Here is a 19,996-nt window from a genome sequence, read left to right on the forward strand (position 1 = left end):
GACGCGACCCCCCCAGCCCCCCACCCTCCCACCCCCACCCCCTGCTCAACTTCTCAGCCAACAAAGTACAGTGGAGCAGCCCGGCTCAGCGCTCCTTGCAAAATGATTGGTCAAAGTTTTTCCGACTGCCTGATAAAGCGTCAGCTCGGACATAAATCAATCGGGCGAGGGGGCTGCGCTCTCGCTGTCATCCGTCCGCACCGCATTCCATATCGAGGATGGATTGTTTTATGCTGATGCAATGTGCTATCACGTCAGGGCTCCGGCGGCCACGTAACCTCAGCCGGAGCTGCCGGCCGCCCGCCCCCCCCCCACCCCTCTTTGCAGAGAGGGGGGGGTGAGTTCTCGATACTGGGCGGCAGGGCGGAGGAGAGGCGGAGGAAAGCAGCGGGCTGCCTGGGAGGGACGCAGGCTGTGAAGCCCTCTCCCCTGGCGGGTCAGGAAGGGAGAGAGGAAGAGCAGGGTCCAGGGAGAGCGCCCAGCATGGGGAGCACTCAGAGAGACCCCAGCACGTAATGAAAGAGGAAGGGGTCCTGTCACCCCACCCCCAAACACACCTGCACTGCACCGGGTAGGCCCTGTTTCCTCTTCTCTGTCCCTTGACACAAGATGTTTATTAAACAGCGCCGCAGCAATTCACTGGAGGTGGGGGGAGGTTACAGGACGGAATCTGCTTCAGAGGGGGCTCTCTGTGATTATTTCTGCACGTTTACAGGCCTGGGAGCTTCTCCTGACCCCTCAGGAGCTGAGAGATGAGATGAGGGGATGAAAGGGAGTGATTGTCCAAGGATTCTGGCCTAAAATTAGAACCCGCATGAGGTTAAAGGGATTCATAAGGCCTTGGAAACTTGAGCCTCTGAAAGAGTTTAATACAACTATCAAAGCTTTAAATTTCTGGGGCCTCTCAGGCACTGACCAGAGAGAAGTGGGGTGGAGGGAAGCAGGTCTTTTCTTCACTGTGTAACAACCCAGATGGAGGCGCTGAATGGGAGAACTGGTTAAGGGAGCTTCCCCAAGGTATCAGCAGTGCAGAGGTGTGCAAAGGAGTACAGAGTTTTCATCCCTTCCTCCCACAGAGGAAAAGGACAGGTCAGAGGCTCCCCTCCATTCAGGCAGCCTCCTTTCACTCGCCTCCTTTCACTCGGTACTGCAGCTTAGAGAGATTCCCAAATATCTGGGTAGGGCACCGGCAGATACAGCCTGAGCCCCTGGGGTCAGTCTCCAGCACTCCCATGGCCTTCCCTCCCCGGGACTCACTCGCTGGCTCGCTGGAGCTTCCAAACAGCAGGTTTTGTTGGTATCTGCTTAGGCCGCCCAGCACAGGGCCTCCCCCAGGCCCACCGGCTGGCTTCCTGGCTCGTCTCCCAGCCTTTCCCCTCCAGCTTCTACCCGGGGTGCAATTGCTTCCTCTGGTGTGGGGCGCACTGGGAGGCTGGGCCCAGGACAGCCTTCACTCTCCTCTGGCTGCATTTAGGACAGATTTTCTTGGCATTCCCCTACCCCTACCCCCAGGCCCTATAAAATGAGCTGCCCCCAGCCCATCCTTTTCACAAATGCAAAGCCATCCTAATGTGAGGTTTTAGCTTTTTGGCCACGTACCCCTCTTCCATGCAGGAAGCTGCGGATCACCTCCGCAGACAGGCGCGCGCGCACGCTCCTGCCCGCTTTTCTTTCCAAATGAAGCCATCTCGTGTCATTACATGTGAAATACGAGGGCGAAGCGCCATATTTCTTCACATTATGGCGATTTTAAAATGATTTTTTAAAGATCAATGCCAGGCGCCCGGCCGGCCCCTCCTTCTCCACCCCAGCTCTCCGAGGGCGACAGCCCGGCAGATCCGGAACCAAACAGCGTGAAGATCTGCTTTTTCCATGGGACCCAAGTGGGGAAACAAATATCCGATGCAAATTCTGCTAAGTAGCAGTTGGTCGCCAGGGAAAGTCGAGGGAGCTCCCCTGACTCACCAGCAAGAAAGCGGGGCACAGAGTGAATGAATCACAGTTAAGGCAAAGCACCTGTTCTCGATTTGCCAGACGTATGGAGTCTGCTGTCGGCTTTACCTGTAATAAATATATTCTCCAGGAAAAAAACCACAAACCACTCCTCTCCTGCCATAAATAACGGCGTTATGGAGCACGGAGGGCTGAGTATATGACTTTCTGTAGTATATAAATTAGGGTCCAAAAGGACATGTGAACCGAGGGCTGGGACTTTTTTTATTTATGGAAAAGTCACAGCGCAGGGCTGTTCTGAACACCCAGGCTGCACAGCCCTCTGGGTCTCATTCTTAAGATCCTGGCTCTGCCTGCTGCTTCTGTGCAAAAAGAAAGTCCAAAGAGTCACTCAGTTTAGGGAAGATGAGTAAGAACATGTGGACTCATGGCTTGACTTCCAAAAGACCAAGAGCCCCAGTACATAGGGTTAAGGTTTGCCGGTAGCTCTCTGTCTGGGGAGTTGCTCTGAACCCCTGTGGTGCCTGGATGTTGAGTCAGGAGGACACTCAGGCCTCTTGTCTGAGACCACAGCTTACCCTTTGCTCACAACAAGGCTGGAGAGTGAGAACAATTTCAAATGAAAGGTATGGGAGTTCGCAAACTCCTCAGGAGAGGGAACTCTGGAGGGGAAAGAATGAACTAGCCCCCAAGCCCTGGAGTCTGTACCCCAACTATTTCCCTCCAAGAGGGGATGCAGATGCACCAACCAAGGGGTCCCATCCCAACCAGGATTTCTGGAAAGTTTCGCTCCCCGAATCGGAGCTCAATGCCAGCTCAAGTAAATAATTAAAGGGTCAGTGAAGAAAGAACCCTTTGTGAAGGTGCTCTGAAGATTTTTGGAACCCTCCCACCCCCTTCTTTCCCAGAAAAATGGTACCCACCATAGCAGGGGGAGGCAGATAAGATCGGAGCACTTGGGGGTCCAAAAGTGCTATTTAATAGAGGGGTTACTTCTAATAGTGGGGGTCACTTTTGTCCTCACAGCAAAACTTCTCCACACCCCACCCCCATTTCGAAAGAAAGAGGAAAAGCCTGCCTTCTAGCAAAGCTTCTAGCCATTCCCTACACAGAAGCCGATCCTGAACACAGCTGAGGCCAGAGCTGATGCTCGGGAAGAGCAGACAGGCAGGAGCTGCAGCCCCGGGGCCACTCTGGGGCCCAGAGCAACTAAGAGCAGAGGCTGAGGCCGGGAGAGCTGAAGCAGCGCTGTGGCCAACTCTGGTCAGACACAAGTGAGTACCTACATTTGGGGGTGACTTTTGGAGGGGTCATTGAATAAGAAGAGGAGAGAGATAATCTAAACAGAGGGAAGGAGAAGAGTGAAAGAAAAATAATAGTATTGTTTTAAACTAATAAGCTAAGTGACATGCATGCATGCTGTGTTAGAAGAGAAGTGTATGTAATATATTTTAAATCCGTATTTCTTTATAAGGAACTGAAGGTGTACACGCTGTGCGCTTAACGCTGTGTAGAGACCATGTAATAAACGCATCTACCCAACTATGCTGGATGGGCTTGGGTGCTCATATATTAGGTCTAATGGTGCCTAGGTGAGTGCCTGTACAACCAGTGTGAGTGGTGTGGATTTATTATTCTGCTCCTAGAAAAAGATCTATGAGCCAAAAACGTGTGCACATTTTTATAACCACCACACACCTATGGAGAGGGCCCAACACTTGAGTGTTGGTGTGCCTCAGTTGTGGCTATAAAATATGAACGGATTTGGAAACTTCACTTGAAAATCTGTCTGTTGATTTGATATTTAAGAAAAATATGTATCGGTTCCTAAACACATGTGACTTAGATCTGAATACTTTCACAACTTCCTCCTGAAATTCTTCTCTGGGGGGCAAAGGAAATGCCTCAAAGTGACCCAAGGGAGGTTATGAAATTGTGTGACTTTTTTTTTTATCTGACTATAAAACCCTTTACTGCAGATCTTACCCCAAACCGCAGGGACAGTGTGCATCGTATGGTGCTTATTTCATGGTTGAAGGGGTGCGGGGATGAAGGCACTGTCACTTGGGGCACACATCTGTCCCTGTGTGACTCTGATTCTGTAGATCGAGGTGAGTTACCTAGGACGCCTTCAGGTAACTGTGGAGGTCAGACAAAAGCACTGCTGTGTATAACGAAATTATAGAAGTCCCCATGCCTATGCCCCCAAGCACCAGGAGGTAGCTCTTCTGACTCAGGCCCAGCGTCCAGACCCACTCAGGGAGAGAATGAAGTGTGGGGATATTTGTCCCAGGGGGAAGAAATCAAGGTCCCCAGAACCTTCACCCTTTATACAAAACAATTTCAGAGAGAGACCATATCGAATATGCACACATAGATTCAAGCCTCTGTGCTTCCACACCCTTCACATGGAGATTTTAATTGTAAAGGAACGAAATCTTCTGCGAAACTCCCACTCCACTCCGAGGATGTTAGGGGCGAAAGGAAGGACCAGGAGGTCAGCGCCAAGCACCCCTCGGAAGTCTTCTTACCAATTCTCAGCCATCAGGGCTATGGAAGGCTGTGGGGGAGGCTGGCTCTTTGGGAGGGGGCAGTCAGCAGGCCAAACGGGGTGGGCGGCAGGCTGGGCGGAAAGGAGCTGAGCAGGTAGAAGGTTGTTACGGAATTGCTTCCATAAAACCTGTGGCTGTCGTAAAACTCTCTGCTTTCCAAAGACTTTATTTCCTCCTTTCTCTCTAACATCCCCCCTTTTTTCTTTTTACTGCGCTGTTCCTGGGAGGGGGTGATCAAGAAACACCAGGGATAGAAGACAGTCAGGCCAGTGACCTGGCAGGCTTGCCGGAGGCCCAGGAGAAGCAAGGTAAGGACAGGACACTGTAGACCAGCTGTACCCAGGCAGGAGGATATAACATCAAGGGACAGTGATAATAGCCTTTGCTCACCAGGATGAGGGGTTGAAGGCTACATCACCCCCTTTCAGGAATAGGTTTCTCAGGGCCACCCTAGCAGAGGCCTCCCCTCATTCTCCAAGTCAGCTTGGCGCCGGACCCCATCCGGTCTGGGGCCTCTTTCCTGGGCCCCTTTTCACATTTCCTCTGCCCCAAGGAGGGGGAAAAGTTTGGGAACAAAAGTTAGCTTATGCTTTGGACTGCCCCCAGCCTTCTACCAATGATTCTAGTTATTCCTTTCCTGGGCAGAAAGCCAGCTGCCTGGGGAGGGCTGGGGTCAAAGAGGGTATCATAGCTTTGCCCTGCCCCACCCCCTGCTCCATCTCCTGTCACGCCAACAGTCTGGGCTAAATTGCCCAGCAGCCTGGGCGCCCCACTAGCCTGCAAGTCAGGCCCCTCTCCCAGGGAGAACCCTCGGACCCAGTGTAAATCCAAAGCCCAACCCAAGGGTCCATGGGAAAGACTTGGCCACTTTGTGGGGAAGGAGCCAACTGCTGTCCCACCAGGAGACCCTAGGGAAGATGTGGGGGGCATGCAGGTTGAAGTTGCCAGGGATTCTGACATTTCCCTTTCAGAATGGGACATACTAAACTCTTCAAGAACCGTAAGTAAGTTTTCTGTTAAGGTGAAGCCCTGTCCCCCAAAGACCTCGGGGACCACCTGTGTCTCTTGAAGTTGAATACTTGCCGAGTTGGAGAGACTTTCTTTGGAAGTGTGATGGGAGCCCAAGACCTCAAGGCAGGAAGCTTGAAGCTGCAACCAGCATCCTTGGACTCTGTGGAACAGCCCAACAAAGTGCCTTTGGAGAGTGGAATGCTATTATCCCCCTTTTCTGTCCAAAGGCACACTTCAAAAGTACAGGAGTATAAGAAACTCCAGATCCCAGATCGTTTCAGACGTCTTCCCTGGGGAACATACTTGCTGCACTTGGATGAGGACCCTCCAACCTCTTCACTGACTCCAATTCCCTACCCCTCCCCACTCCTCCAGCTAAGTGAGGACCAGTGCCTGCTGTGAGTCCCGTGGTTTCATGTCCTTGTGTTCAGAAATCCAGGCCCAACATGAGACTCCCTGATTCACTCAGCAAATCCAGGCACGCTGCAGGCCAGGGGCCCAGGGGGCATACCCAAACTTCCACCTGGCTGTCTAACTTCATCTTCTCATTCTTCCCCCAACAAAATTCAGTTGCTAGTAAACATAAACATACCCAAAGAAGTGGAGACAGGACTCCAGAGAAAACCATTTTGGGCTTGGACCTGGTCCTGACCATTGAGATTCCAGGAGGTTTTGTTCTCTTCCAGGAACCCTGGATGGAGGAGCCCTAGACCCAGACCCAGACCTGGCCAGGGCCTTCAGGATACACCTGTTTCCACAGCCCAGGACACTTCCACAGATAGAAGATTTCTCAACTTCAAACTGCCATCAAGGTGTGTCTGTACTCACCTCCAGGTGCCCCCCGCCACCCAGAACAGCTCTGAGAGGCCACAACTTCAAGCCCCACACCAAGTGGGGCTTTGAGACTGGGCTGGAGACAGGAGAGTGGAGGAGAGTGCTGAGAATGTGACAGCCAGAAAAGCAGAGAGTGAGAAGTGTCAGGAGACCAGGGAGCCCAATGGACCAGACTGGAGGGAGAGCTGTGAGCCTGGACAGCCGCAGTGAGGTCATCCTGTCTGGAAAAAACCGCAGCCGGCTCCACTTAGGCTGACAGTCCCAGGAAAGAATCCCTTCACAGGTGAACCGGGAGCGTCTCTGGGGCGCAGATTACAAATTTGCTTCTTCCTTCTAGATTCCGTCTGGGTCCTCCGTTGTCCCCTACAAGCAAGGCCACTCACGGCCATCATTAACCCCTCTAGACCTCTGCTCCCTTCCAGGGGTGCATGCACAGGCGACAAAGGCCACCGCCAGGAGCGGCCCGAAGGCGTCGGACTTACCTGGGCGCTCCGGTGGCGGCGCGGGGCAGAGCGGTCGTCGGAAGGTGCAGAGGAGCGGTCTGGCGCTGTCCGGCCGGCTCCCTCCCGCCGTGGCCCAAAGGCGAGTGTCCGAGTGGCCACGTGTCCGCGGGGAAGTCCGAAGGAGCAAACGAGTCTGCCTGGCCTCCCGCTCCCCCTCCCGGGTATAAATCTTGGGGACCGGAAATACAATAAAACTTCACCGTGTTGATGAACTTCAAACGGTTTACATCCCCTCCTGTCCTGAAAAGAAAGACGGCCGGGGGTGGATTAAAAGGAAGGGAAACAAATTTACGAGCCAGGCGGCAGAAACACCCGCCTCGGCCCCTTTCTTGTGCCGGCGCAGACTGTCCGCGTGGAGAGAAGCGGCCTCTGCCCTCGGGACTGTGCCGCGGCGGTGGCGTCCCGGCCGCCGGGCGCGCGCTCCTCTATGCGCTTCAGCCAGGAGTCGCCCGCCGACCGGCCGGCGCCGCAGCCGGGGGCCTTGCGGCCAGGGCTGGGAGCCTCCGCCTACACTAAAAATTCCCGAGCCCGGAGCAACACCCACGCGCTCGGCTCAGCCCTCCAAGCCGAGGCTCCCAGCGCTTTGCCAAAGCAGTTAGGCGCCCGGTCCTCCCCGGCTTGCAGCCCTGACTGCCAGCCACGCCCTGCGGCCTCCACTTTTTGCAACTGTCCGTTGAAAGCGGGTTTTTTCCCTCGTTTTTCCATCTCTAGCAACCAGACCTTTGCCTTGCCCCGCCCGTTTATGGCCAAGTACTAGCGAGAAGGGAGAGGGGGTCAGGAGGCCTGAGGGGGCTGAACGGGACAGAGACTTCCGAGGGGAGCCCAGGGCAGGTCTGGAGGGAGGGGAAGTGAGGCCCCAGCTAGTCCGCCCAAACTGGCTTTCACTGAGCTCTGCCACCCGCTCCTCTCCAGGCTCCTTACAAGTCTCAAAAGCAAATAAAAGCAACTGTGACCCAGGCCCCCACTATGCTACCCATAATTCTTTTTCACTCTGGAATATTTGATTTTTTTTACAAAACTTTGTGGAATCCGGGTTTGTTAAATTGCTTATTAGACCACTGTGAATCCAAATCCACCTTGGCTCCCCAAAATGCCACCCGTAAATCCCAAGAATCCAGCTCTGAGAGGCAGCTGAGGGCTAGGCTTCGCTCTGGCTGAGGCAGGGTCAGGTATAGGACTGGGGCTAGATGCAGACCAAGGTAAGGATAAGGTGCGCTGAGGTGACCTTCCTCTCACACAAATGCACAGGTGTGGCCCTGGATGACCCAACCAATTCCTGCCTCCCCTTTCCAATAAAAGGTGCTGAAGAATTTTTAAATGGATAAAATTGAATTAAACAATTTGAGAAAATATAAGATAATAGGACATGGTTCCTAAATTTTCTGAAAATTGTCTCCGGTGAGGGAAAGCATTAGACTGTGGGCCACAGTTTCTGCAAGACTAACTGCTGCAGGCAGTCCTGTTCTGCCCCAGCTATCTGGAGCGGGGTGCCCTCTGGCCCCTTCCGTGCACCAATACCGAGGAAGGGGGAGCTCCTGAACAGCTGGAGGACAGGAAGTAGCTTATTTAGACCCCAACACTTACATCCCAGGGTGTGCCCAGGGGGGCCCTCCAGCGGCCCTCCTTGTGCTCCAGCCCCCTCATTTCACTCTTCACTGTGCTATAATTTTATTTTAAATACGGCGATGGCAGTTATCCCTCTAGTGGGATTTGCCTCTGGAAGCTGATAATGAGGGGCAGAGGACTGGGAAGAGGGGCCTGCAGCTTCCACATCACCTGGGGTGGGTCAGTGTGCCATCTCCCCACCCACCGCTGAAGGGGTCTCCATGGCTCTCTGGGCCAAGGAAAGGGAACCCAACCATTTCAGAGTCTTGGACTCTGGAAAAGCCTCAGCCTTAGAATGACGTACCTGTGAACACATGCTTTGTATACACTTTTCAGGGGTTTTGGGGCATCCCCCAACCCTCACCTCCAGAACCCAGGCACAGATCCCAGTTTTAAAACCAAAACTCTCTGCACGGAGCTGAAAGACACCTCCAAACCCATGTCCATGGAAACCAGCCTTCTCACCCCAACTCTGCTGGTCTCAAAGGATGTCAGATTTCAAATGCCTGGCACCATCACCCACCAACAGGGACGGTGCTGAGAAGCACCCTCCTGAATGTCACTCACACACTACTCGAGTGGACGATCATTCCGTGATAAAGGTCACTTAGGCAATGTGGCTTTTCACTGTCAAATATTTTCCAAATACTTTCCTAAAAGTCAATCTCCTAATTATTCAGAAAATTTAAAACATAGATGTGAGCTTTAGAGACACATTTTCCCTACTTCCTTCCCTCCTTGAAGGTAAAGCAGACTTAAGCCTATTGGAAGGGGCTGGGCAATTTGGATGTGAGCGGAGACCGCGTACATAGAGACAGAGCACAGGAACCTCAAAGCAAGCGACATTGAGATTTCCCCTCCCCTGCCTGCCCCCTCCCGAGTCCTGAGAGTCAGGAGAGTAAGTATTTCTGGTCCTCCTTAACCCGTTTCTCTTCCCAGGGTTTATTGCAGGGAAGGGGGCTGGGGTCCCGGAGAAGTCGGAAGTACCAGAAACCGCGATCCTGAGACCTAAGCTGGATTTTTGGGTTTTGTTCTCAATTTCTAGCCAGCCCTGGAAAAGCAACTCTGAGGTCGCCGGCGGGTGAGACCGAGGCAGCGGCCGACCTCTAGGCGGCGCCCGGGAGTCGAGTCCGCGCTGACAGGATCCTCGCGCAGCGGTGTCGCGCTCCGGGTGAAGGGGCCGGGTGCTGCCGACGCACTGGGCTCGGCCGGGAGCTGGCCGCCGGGGCGCCGCCTTTGGCGCCCTCTGCCAAGCAAGAGAAACACAATTAAAAGAGTGAGGACAGAGAAAAGAACGACAGCTATTCCTGGCTCTATCTGATCCCCGCCCCTCCCCCACCCCCAGCCCGCACTCCCAGGGAGGCTTCCAGGGCACAGCCCAAATATCCTTTGATCTCCCTAGAAGCCAGCTCAAGGGCAGGGTAAACAAGCATCTTTAAACTACCCCCACCTTGCAAAAGATTTTGAGGGCTGAAGAAATTCAGTGGCTAGTAACTGATTACAGTGGCTAGTAACATCATAAGTAGTGACGCAGGGCTGAAGATGGGTCCTCTACTCTGAATGACATGAAATGCTCTTACCCCATTATGCCAATCCCAGCAAAATGTCATTCCTGTAAGCAAATTCCACTTCCAGAAATGCAGCTTTGGGATGTCGTCTATGCAGGAAGTTTAGATGTTTCCAGATTTAAGATTTGGGGGAGCAGATGAAGGGATAGGAGCCAGGACTGGTTGCCAAGCCAAGTCAGCTCTCCACCCAGCACAAGGCCACCTCCCAGCTTGTAACCTCCCAGGACTTTGTGTCTCCTGTGTGCCTTGGGCCCTCAGAGGGAAAAACCACTTACTGATTGGGTCTGAATACTTGGTAGAAGGAGTCCCTATGACTAAGAGTGTCAGATACACAACCCCAAAGAGAGGCCCTTAGTCCTGGGCTCATGGGGCCTGGAGGACAGGGGGATAGAAACTTGGATCAGGACTAGTTTCTCTGAGCCTAAGCGATCAGCCAGAATCAGTGGAGAAACTGGCACCTCTTCTTCTCCCCCTCCTACTCTCCCCTCTCTCCAAGATGCCATTTTAGGCCCTCCCTGGTGGCACACCGGGTTAAACAGCACTATGAAGCTTTCCAAAGCCACTGCAGCACAAGTTCAATCCCCGGCCAGGGAGCTGACCCACATGGCATGGCAGACCTCTCCTGTCTCCCTGCTGCTCCCCTCAGCAGTGTACTTGATCAGTCTGTCTGTTCTGCTCCCCACTCTGTCTCTGCTGAATCCTCTCACCTCCCCTGCACCTCTGGCCTGTACCCCAGTTCTGTATGCATAAATAAATCTTTAAATAAAGATACCATTTTACCCCACAGATATGTTTCTCCAAAGTTATTCCCAAGACAGGGGCCCTGATAATGGCGGAGAGGGAGAAGAAAAGAAGAGGGGTGGGTGGGGTCATAAGGGGCGGGTCTACAAAGTGGGACTCCCAGTCTGTGGTGAGGACTACCTGGCCTGCCTGCCGAGTCTGAGGCTCAGGAGGAGGCACCAAGCCTGGCCGCAGGGGCTTTCCCTGATGCCTAATTACCCAGCGCACATCTGGAGCAGCTGCACCCCGCACGGCCTCAGGCACATTATTCTGCTCTAAACCCTATTTTCATTCCCGAGGCTGAGTCATAAAAGACTTTGGAGGCAGGATAAAGTCGGGTCTGTGTGTGTCAGCATTCCTGTGTGTGCGCGCGCACGCGTGTGTCTGCGTGTCTGAGAGGCGTCTGTGCGTCTCGCCGAGATTGCCCAATTGACTCTCAAGAGTGGGGGGGAGGATGGAGCAACATCAGGCGAATTCACTGCGAACATACTGTCGGCCTCATTATCTGCCCATTTCAAGGGAGAGCATTTGGGGCTCGGAATTAGCCAGTTAATTGTATCACTTCTTTGTTCACTTTAGGGCAGAAGAAACTGCTTTCTATTAAAACATTCTATATTTCAGAAACTTTGCTTTAAGATCTTTTGTCAATTTTCTTTATTTCCATCCCCATTATACCACTTGAGCATTTAGATCTGCCAGTAACACATCAACACACACACACATCATGCAGGAAAAGGAACTTAGTTTCTGCATCTGCAACATCTGCATGTCTTAACTCAGGGTTGTTGCAAGAATTAACTAATATAAAACAGGCTAGGGTTTAGCACAATGTCTTTAGTAAACGGTCACTATTAATAACAAGAAGGGGGAGGAGAGAAGAAATGAAGGAGGACTGAAAGGGGGAGGAGGAGGAGGAAGCCTGCTTTGTTCTCAGAGAACCAGTCTAGATTGGAGGGTGTGGGTCTCTGGCTATCTATGTGTAATGTATTCTTTTGACTTAGTGCAATGCCCATAAAAGTGAGGCCCCTTGAACCCCTTAGCCTGTGACTACCTCTTCAATAAGGAACAGAGGATTGGGGCAATTATCTGGCTCATTTCAGGTTCAAACTCCCTTTAAACCGAAGTCTCTGGATCTGATGGGAACAAGGCTGTGGAAGGGTGGATTAGTCACATTTGGTTTCTTGATGACTCTTTCCCCTTAGTGGGATTGTGCATGGGGAGGAAAAAAGCAGGGGGCCCAGCAAGTTGGAATTAAAACAGAACATCCTGAGAAAATACTTGAAAAAGCAGGTCTTGCTTATTTCCTGGCAGCCAGGCTGCCTTGGACCTCTCCATGCAAAAGCCTGGAGACACCCGCCCCCACACACAAGTCAGAGACCTTTGCTGACCAAACATTTTCATTCCTTTCAACTAGTGTTTTCTCAATGCCCAATGTGTGCCCAGCACTGGGCTTAGCTTTGAGGTTCCAGCAGGAGCTGTGCCATGTTAGCTGGCAGTGCTGACTTTCATCCAATGAGGTTGCTGCTCCCAGAAACAAGTCTAGGGACCCACGAAGGGGAAGGACCCCGCCAAGCAAGAACTTCTGGCCAATGGCAGCATTGCCTTTTCAGGGCCAAAGTCCTGGTGCAGGGGCGGAGCCAGAGGGTCTGAGGGCACCCCCTCCCATTGTCTGTCTGAAAGAGGCCAACTCCACGGTGGGGATGGTCCTGTGGGGGGAGGGGTGGGGCGTAAGTAAGTCAGGAGACACAGAGAGATGACTAGAGGCTCCTGACCCTCAGTCGGAAGTTCCCAAGAATACCAATTAGCTTTCTTTAATTAGTAAAGTAGAGAGAAAACGGGCATATATTTCTTCTGCTCTGATTAAAAGCATTTAGGTCAGGTGTTCACAGCCAGGATTATTCAGTTTAAGCTGTCCCAAGCAGAAAATATTTTATTTTTTTCTTTTGATTTTCTGGCAGGGGTCTGAATTCTATTAGTCAACCTTCTTGTTACAGCCCAGAACTGCTGGGGCTGGTAGGTGGTGGTTGTGCCAGCTCAGAGAGGGGCAACCAAGACCCAGTTCTGGTCTTTATGGCCCCAAGTTATATTTGTTTGAAATGTGTAGGCTCTTGAGAAGCAGTCAAGAGGGGATGTGCTTGGAGTGGGTATGTTTGAAATAAGCCAGGTAATTCCCATTTCCTCTAATTTGTCTGAGCATAGCCCAAGAAGGAAATGTGGTCACTTCCCAGATCCCAAAGAAATTGTACTTTTCTTCTTCAAGATCTAGATTGTCAGTTCACAGGAGTAGGGAAAAAGCCAGACAGAAAGTCTTTATAGCCTGAAGAGACATAGTTAAGTCTAAGCAAATCTTACTATGTGAGGCTGGGTAAAAGGGAGGGGGCTACCTTGTCAGGAGTCACCTGCTGTTTGGCACCCACAAACAAGATGACAAGAAAGTTAGGAGCAAATCCTTCCTCTTTCAGTCTGGTACCCCCTCCCCCAAGTTCTAATCTTGTCTAAGTTTTCAGACCCAAGAAGTGTTGTGGTCACTGGTGACTCAAATGGGTAGATTAATAAGGGGTGTGACAGAATATTCTATTGCGTGCTTTGAACTTTCTTAACCAAAGAGCCTTCCCTTCCCAGGAAACTGTTCCAGTGAACTATTTTTTATTCCCTGAGATGTTGCTCAAGCCCAACTGCCCTCCAGCAACTGGTCCTGCTGCTGGCCAGTCCAAGATCAACTTTCTCCTGCAAATCTCTCCCACTTTCTCCAGCCCTTTGATCACCCAGGAGAGGGAGAAAGACTGACTCCCACTGAGAACCCAGATGCTGACCCAGGAGAGGCAGAGAGAGGAACACTGCAGGAGCACTTTTAAAGGTATAGGTTGACTTGGGAAACACTGAGATAACAGCCACAGGGGAGAGGGGGAAATGAAGACCTACATTAACCTACATGACCATATTAACTGACCCACTCAGCATTTTCCAGACACTAGTTTCTTTCATCAGTTCAAACAGAAGTCCTTAGCTTGGGGCCAAAGTTCTGAGATTGTGGGATTTGGTGAGTACTGCAAAAGTGGGCTCCCCCACCCCATCAATCACTTTCATCAGATTTTTGAAGTTTCAGTGAATGACCCTCCCCCAAAATGTCAAGGACCTTTCTTCACCATTCAAATACAAATAGCACAAATGTGATTCAGGGGGAGGCAGTGAAATAGACAAGGGTATCTTAAAAATTAAAAAGGCACAAATAATTGTGTGCATCACAATGTGGGCAGGCGGTAAGTCATCTGTGCTTTCCCAGAACAACAGGCACCTGCTTACAGGTGCTGAGGACCGAGACAAGGCAGCCACACTGCCGGCGGGAGCCCCTGCACCCTGTTCCCGAGTGCAGTGCACAAAGTCTCTGTATCTCTAATCAAAACCACACTGGAGATTTTCTCCACTGGGGTTTGGGTCTTCTGTGATTTGCCACCTGTCCTGACTTATCCATAGGAAAGAGAATTGAAGATTTCAGGATCAGATTTACTCCTCACAAATACCCTCGCTGGGGACAGGATGTAGATCCCGGACGCTAGTCCCCTCAGCTCCAGTCGCAGGTGTGCCGTGTCTGGGACCGCCAAGTTAAAAGTCCCCGCCGCTCTCCACAACTTTATAGGTCCTCTTGGACCTGGGTTTGGGCTCAGTAAAGGGAGTGAGAGAAAGCTGAACAGGTAGATAAAAGCAGACGCCCCGGAAAGGGGTAGAGAAAAACAAAGAGCCATTGAAACAGCCAAACAGGAGGCACAGGCAGGTGGGGAGGTTACAACCCGCATGCTGAGAAGGCCCCAGAGCGGCTGGCTGGGAGCAGGCTGGTCCCCTTTCCGGTCCTCAGAGGAAGGTGAATGACCACGTCAACCCCAGCGCATTCCAAACAGCCCATTTACAACTCCTGGGTCTCCTTAAGGCTTTCAGATTAGCTGGTTAGGGAGGATGGAGGAGTCCCTCCGCAAGGGACTTGGAGGGCTGAGGGCAGGGTGGTGCTGGCCAGATCGTTTGTCAGTTATGGGAAGCCAGGGAACATCCCAGCAGCAGAAATCCGGATTCCGGAATGGGGCACGTGGTGCTGGCGCCCGCTACTTGGAAGGAGTGCGGGGCAGTCTGCCTCCGTGACCAGGAACCAGGACGCCACCTCCTCAGTGCAGAACAGTGTGGAGAAGTCCACCGGGGCGCCCCAGAGCCACCAGATTCAGCGTGAGGAAAGGCCCGGGGTCAGTGTTAAGCTGCTCGGCTCTGATGGCTGGACAGAGCCCCCCACGACGCCCCAATCTTCTCCCAACCCTGACAGCAGAGGCTGTGAGTCTATAAGCCCCTTGGCAAAGCAGCGACCCAGAAAGCACCAGTGTGATTTCGACCTCCCTCTGCCTCTTAATTGACAGCCGGACCGGCAGAAGTCTCTCCGACTTTGAAAACCTTCTTTCCAATTAACCCCTCCTCTAGGATCCTCCAAAGGGACCAGGCTCTCCCAGGCTTTCAGCTCCCACCCCCTGCAGCGCCAACCTGGGCTGGACTCTCAGCGGGTGGGGCTGGGGGCGCGCGGAGTCCCCAGGTGCCCCCCATCTTCCTCCGGTCGCCAATTCCGAGGCTCCGGCTCCGGCAGTCGCCTCCCAGCCCCGCGAGCTTTCGGTCCTCCTGCCAGAGCCCGGAGGCTGGCGCCGACCTAGCCAGCGGCTTGCACAGAGATCATTCCGCGCCCAGCCTGGAGACTAAAGCGCAGGTCCCCAGCGGAGTACCGCGGGGTGCTCGCCGTCGGGTCCCGGGGGCGCTGGCTCAGCTCAAGGAAGCCGTTATGCACAGTCTCGTTATGCACAGTCTCGAACTCTTCCCGAGCTGGAGGCGGAGGGGCGCGCAATCTCAAATCCCGCCCGGTGGCTTCTCCGACCACCTCAATTCCTGGTCCCACGAACCTCAAAGCAGGAAAATCAGCACCGAGAGAAGCCTCTTCACCTCTGCTCCATCTCGGAGTCCAAAGGCCCTGGTGCTGGGCCAAACAGCGATCAGACAGTGGAAGAGGTAAGAGGTTTAGCGATTAGAAATGTGGACACTCTCTTTTAATTGTCTTAAAGGATGGCGCCTCTGGATACTAACTTTTCTCCATGAAGTTCAGACATTCGGACCAGTTTCTGGCATTCTTGCAAATCGGGGCCACCACACGGTCCAGGTCACGGTGTAAGGAAGAACTGTTTGAACGGTGGAAGCTGGGGGATTATTGTTCTCATTCTCATCACTTAATCTCCAGGTAATTTTGGTCTAAATTCTCCCTCCATTCCATCCTGATGGTACTTCAGAGCCAGGGCTGAGCAGGAGGCAACAGGCTGGATCTGAATTAGGTGAAGGAGTGGGGATACCCTGCTTTCACCTCAGTTACCTTGTGAGGTGAAGGCTGTTGTTCTTAACACTGGGGCTGAGGCAGCGGCTGAAAGATGGAGAATGGTGAAAGTTGGCTGAGGCCAGCCACTCAGCACTTTCCTGGGAAAGAAATTTGCAATTTGGTTCTGAAATAGAGTGGTTTTCACCCTTGGCTTTAGATGGTGGTGGGGAGAGAAATGCTGGATGAACTCCCAGGGGAAGGGCACCTTAAGCCCCCAGGTGTGGGCTAAAGGGAAAAGGCCTACATCAACAGCCATATGGGTCTGAATATTTTCCAGAAACAAATTCTTCTGATTAACCTACACAGTTGTTAACCTGATGTCCAGAGTCCGAAATCCTCAGGAAGTGCGAAAGTCCTGCTTACATCCTCTTGGAAGAAGCTCTGAGAGGCAAGAAGCACCACTCAGTGGGGACATGGGCAAGGGAGGGCTTTAGATCCTGCTGTCTAGCTCACTGGACTCTGAGCGCTGCACCCCAAGATCTAAAACCTCAACCTGACCCCATGCGCACACTATCAAATTGAAGAGTGGAAAGATGCAAACAGTTGAGGGGACAGATTTCGCCCACTGCTTCCAGGATGAATCTGGATGCCCAAGCAGATTACAAATCTAGACTTATCTCAGGTTGCTTCTACCCCACCCCCATCAGCTATTACTGAATTTTGGCCCAGAGCAGGCTCTGGGGTCCATGGGACAGCCAGACAGGAGAGGATCTGCTCTCACCTCCACCTGGTGATCTCGCACCCTAGATGATCTGGCCCAGCTGGCAGAGGCCATTCTGGTTTTGCCACGGGTTTTGATTGCAGGTTAAAACCCTCAGCTCTGAGGATTTGTTTTCCTGTGAACTGGGTCTACAGGTCAAGCTGCAAGATCCTTCCAGGTCTGCTAAATAACCACAGCAGTTTCGCCTAATTTTTGCTTTTGAAAACTGCAGAAGCCCCAAATTCCTAGCTTCTCTTAAGGGAGATGGCACTATTGGGTCCTGGGGTGATGGGGGTATTGCAGAATCCAATAACCTGACTTGGTGGTCCCCATCAGTTCTGTATTCTGCCTAGATGGTCCCTTCTCTTGTCACTCATTCCCTCCAAACCCAGAAAAGACAAATTTTTTGTCTACTTGGGATGGAAAAGGTGAAATCCAAGAAAGAGTAAGAGAGGTAAGGGAGGAGAAAATGAGGGAGAGGATTCTAATAGATTAGAATAATTGAAAAACATTTGAAGCCTGATATTTATATCAGCCAGGTCAAGAAGAGGAGGCAGAAGCAGAGTGGACAGAAGACCAAGTTCCCAACCTAATGCTCCCATTGTTGCTTGGATTATGGAGCTTGTGCCTTCTGAGGTGGTGTGAAGTTAGAACTCCCAACCATCTGCAGGCTGGAAAGGGTGGGGGTGAGTGTGTGGATGTGGAAATTGTGAAAGAGTGAGAGGCTCTTTTTGAGGGCCTCTGAGGTCTCCCACGGTGCCTCCCCTGCATTTCTGGGCCAGAGTGCACATATGTGGGAAGACGGTTCTAAACTGTCCCAGATAGCTGACCACTCACCTCCCTGGGGACAGGGCATGTGGCTGGGCTAGGAAGGGGCTACATTTTTTTTCTGGACCTGGGGAGAGAAGAGTTTCCTGGATTTAGAGTCAAGTAATCCACCAAGGAGAGGGAGGAGCTGCAGCTCTAAAGGGGAAGATCACACCAGGAAAAGCCCAGACTCTCTGCCTCCACCGAGCAACTCAGTGTCAGGCAGGGATGTCTGGGTTTTTGTGTTTTGGTGGCTACTGGAGAGTGAGTCCTGTGCTGCATGTTTCCACGTTTAGTATGTGTGAAATATATAGTCATCCACTTCAGAAAAGGGCGGGGGGGCATATAAGGAGAATATGAATTTCCTGGCTGGCACCTCTATTATCAAGCCCCATTGGGAGTACCTAACTTCATGTCTTCCACCCGTTTGTATCAGTCCTCAATCTTTACATTGTGTGTATATTCTCTGTCAGTCACCGCTGCCCCATACAGTGTTCTTTGATGACTTCTGAGGGTTACTAACTCCTAAAAGACCCCACAAAACCCCTTTATGCTTGCTTCTGTCCACATGCATTTTCAAAGGAGAGACACTTTTGTACTGACCCATCAGCCAGTCCATACAGATTGAGATCTTTTCCTTGCCTCTGCCCCTCCCATAAACAACTGGCTCCTCAGTGAAAATGCACACACATCTATGTTGTGAGTTTCAAGTAAGATGGCGGCGCTTGGTATGTCTTCAGATTCAGATAAATGCTCTCCCAGGAAGGAGGCGGCCCCAACCCAGCACAGTCCAGAGGAAAGGAAACCTAGTCCCCTGGCTGCACCAAAAGGCAATTGAAGCCAAAAACTTCCAAGCATTTCCTTCCCCCATTTCATTTTCGTGGGGGCTGGGTCATGAGAGCGCACGCTCGCTCGCTAGCTCCACACGCAGGCTGCACCGCCAGGCCAGCCAGCAGGCGCCTGAGCTGACTCGGCACCTTGGGGACCCGAGGTCTCCCATTGGGACCCAGAGCTCCCAGTCAATTTCTAACTTGTCTGGAGAATGCAAAACCTTTGTGTCTTTCCAAGCGACCCCCACCCGACCACCGAGGAAGCAGAGGCCGTTGGTTGGGGCAGCCTGAGCCTTTCTCTAACTACATCTGCCTGGAATCTGGGGCTGTGAGCAGAAAGATCAGGTGGGAGGACCTGAAGCTGGACTCTGGGGAGCCAGAGTTGAGGGTGAAGGAGCTGGAGGGGACCCTTGGGTCCTCTTAAACACACCTTCGCTTGCAGAGAGAGGCCGTAGGAGCAGGCGGGAAGACTAAGGCCTCTGTGGCGCGCGGAGGCCCCACGGCGAGGCTGGGTCGGTCTAGAGCTCAAGGTTAAGCTGGGAGCCCGGTGCAGGCCCAGTCCCCGCAGGGTCTGTCGGGCCGCGGCGCTAGTCCGCGTGCTCCGGCCCCCAGCGGCGACGGGAAAGGAGGGCAGTGTGTCACCTACCTCTAGAAACCGCATCCTCCGCGCGTCTTCACAAGCTGCAGGGACCCCGGCTTTGGAGGCGACAGAATCCAGGGACCGAGGTAACGGCGCCAGGGAGGAGCCAGGCAGCCCGGGCCGCCACCCCGCCCCCGCGCTGGGAGTCTCTGGCAGCGGGACTGGGGCTGGGGCCGCGTCTCTGGGGGCGCCAAGGGGTTCGGGCGTCCTCGTCCTCCGTCCTCCTGGCGCCGGCCAGCTCGGGGTGAGGACCGGGCCCGGGCGGCAGACGGGCGCGGGCGCCACCTTCCTCCGCGTCCTCGGGGCGGGGCTCCAGCCAACCTCACCTGCCCCTCCCGGGCGCCGTCGGAGACCGGCGCTGGGGTTTCCAGAAAAGTCCTTGAAAAGGCCGGAGCAGTGGAGGAAGGGCGTCTAGAGAGGACCGGCAGAGAGAAGGGGTGTTCGTGCGTGAGTGTGTGTGTGTGGTGTGAGAGAGAGAGAGAGTCGAGAAATAACAGACAAGAGAGAAGCAGACACAAGGGTTTCTTCCCAGTGAAACCGTCTGATACAGAAACAGACAAAAGAAATAGAGGAAAAGCGGGAAAGCGGAATCTAGGGGACAGGAAGAGGTCCCGGGCGTCTGAATGGAGCGACAAGTTGTCCTTGGGAGTTGGGAATGTGAGAGGGAGGGGCCAGGCCAGGAGAGTCTGAGGGGGAGGAGGGCGCAGAGTCTCGGCTGGAGAGGGTCGCCGATCTAGGGTCCCGCGTCTGTGGGAGAACTCCAGACCCTCCTGGGCCCGACCCGGCCCTTCCGCCCAGGCCCTTCCCGGCCGCAGCCCGCCTCT

The 19,996-nt window shown here is 53.0% G+C and overlaps 1 protein-coding gene across 7 annotated transcripts; it reads right to left on the minus strand.

The window, feature by feature from the left end:
- Positions 1 to 4,204: 4,204 nt before the first annotated feature.
- Positions 4,205 to 19,447, minus strand: LOC105853783. 7 transcript variants are annotated; one of them, XR_001145552.1, is made up of 5 exons: positions 19,179 to 19,447; positions 9,446 to 9,704; positions 6,833 to 7,093; positions 6,345 to 6,713; positions 4,212 to 5,676 (listed from the first exon to the last, which is right to left on the minus strand). XR_001145552.1 is itself a non-coding variant. In XM_012726555.1 (5 exons), exons 1-5 carry the CDS (start codon positions 19,191 to 19,193, stop codon positions 4,481 to 4,483), a joined length of 729 nt encoding a protein of 242 aa, XP_012582009.1. In that variant the 5' UTR covers positions 19,194 to 19,447; the 3' UTR covers positions 4,212 to 4,480. The 7 variants fall into 7 exon arrangements, 4 of the variants coding, with proteins under 4 accessions (XP_012582007.1, XP_012582008.1, XP_012582010.1 ...); XM_012726555.1 differs by lacking the exon at positions 6,345 to 6,713 and having other exon boundaries at positions 4,212 to 4,591; positions 5,589 to 5,676; positions 6,833 to 7,088; XR_001145553.1 differs by having other exon boundaries at positions 4,213 to 5,676; positions 9,563 to 9,704.
- Between the last annotated feature and the right edge of the window lie 549 nt (positions 19,448 to 19,996).

Source organism: Condylura cristata, unplaced genomic scaffold (assembly GCF_000260355.1).
Source record: "Condylura cristata isolate star-nosed mole 26May11 unplaced genomic scaffold, ConCri1.0 scaffold00017, whole genome shotgun sequence".
NCBI classification, from domain to species: domain Eukaryota; kingdom Metazoa; phylum Chordata; class Mammalia; order Eulipotyphla; family Talpidae; genus Condylura; species Condylura cristata.

Bases quoted from the DNA above. Each gene is read 5' to 3' on its own strand.
- LOC105853783 (XM_012726553.1), bottom strand. The intron at 7,089-9,445 runs GTACTTCCGACT...TTTTCAGGACAG, and splicing joins TCTCAGGATCGCGGTTTCTG to GAGGGGATGTAAACCGTTTG. The intron at 5,677-6,832 runs GTAAGTCCGACG...GCTGTTCCACAG, and splicing joins GCCGCCACCGGAGCGCCCAG to AGTCCAAGGATGCTGGTTGC.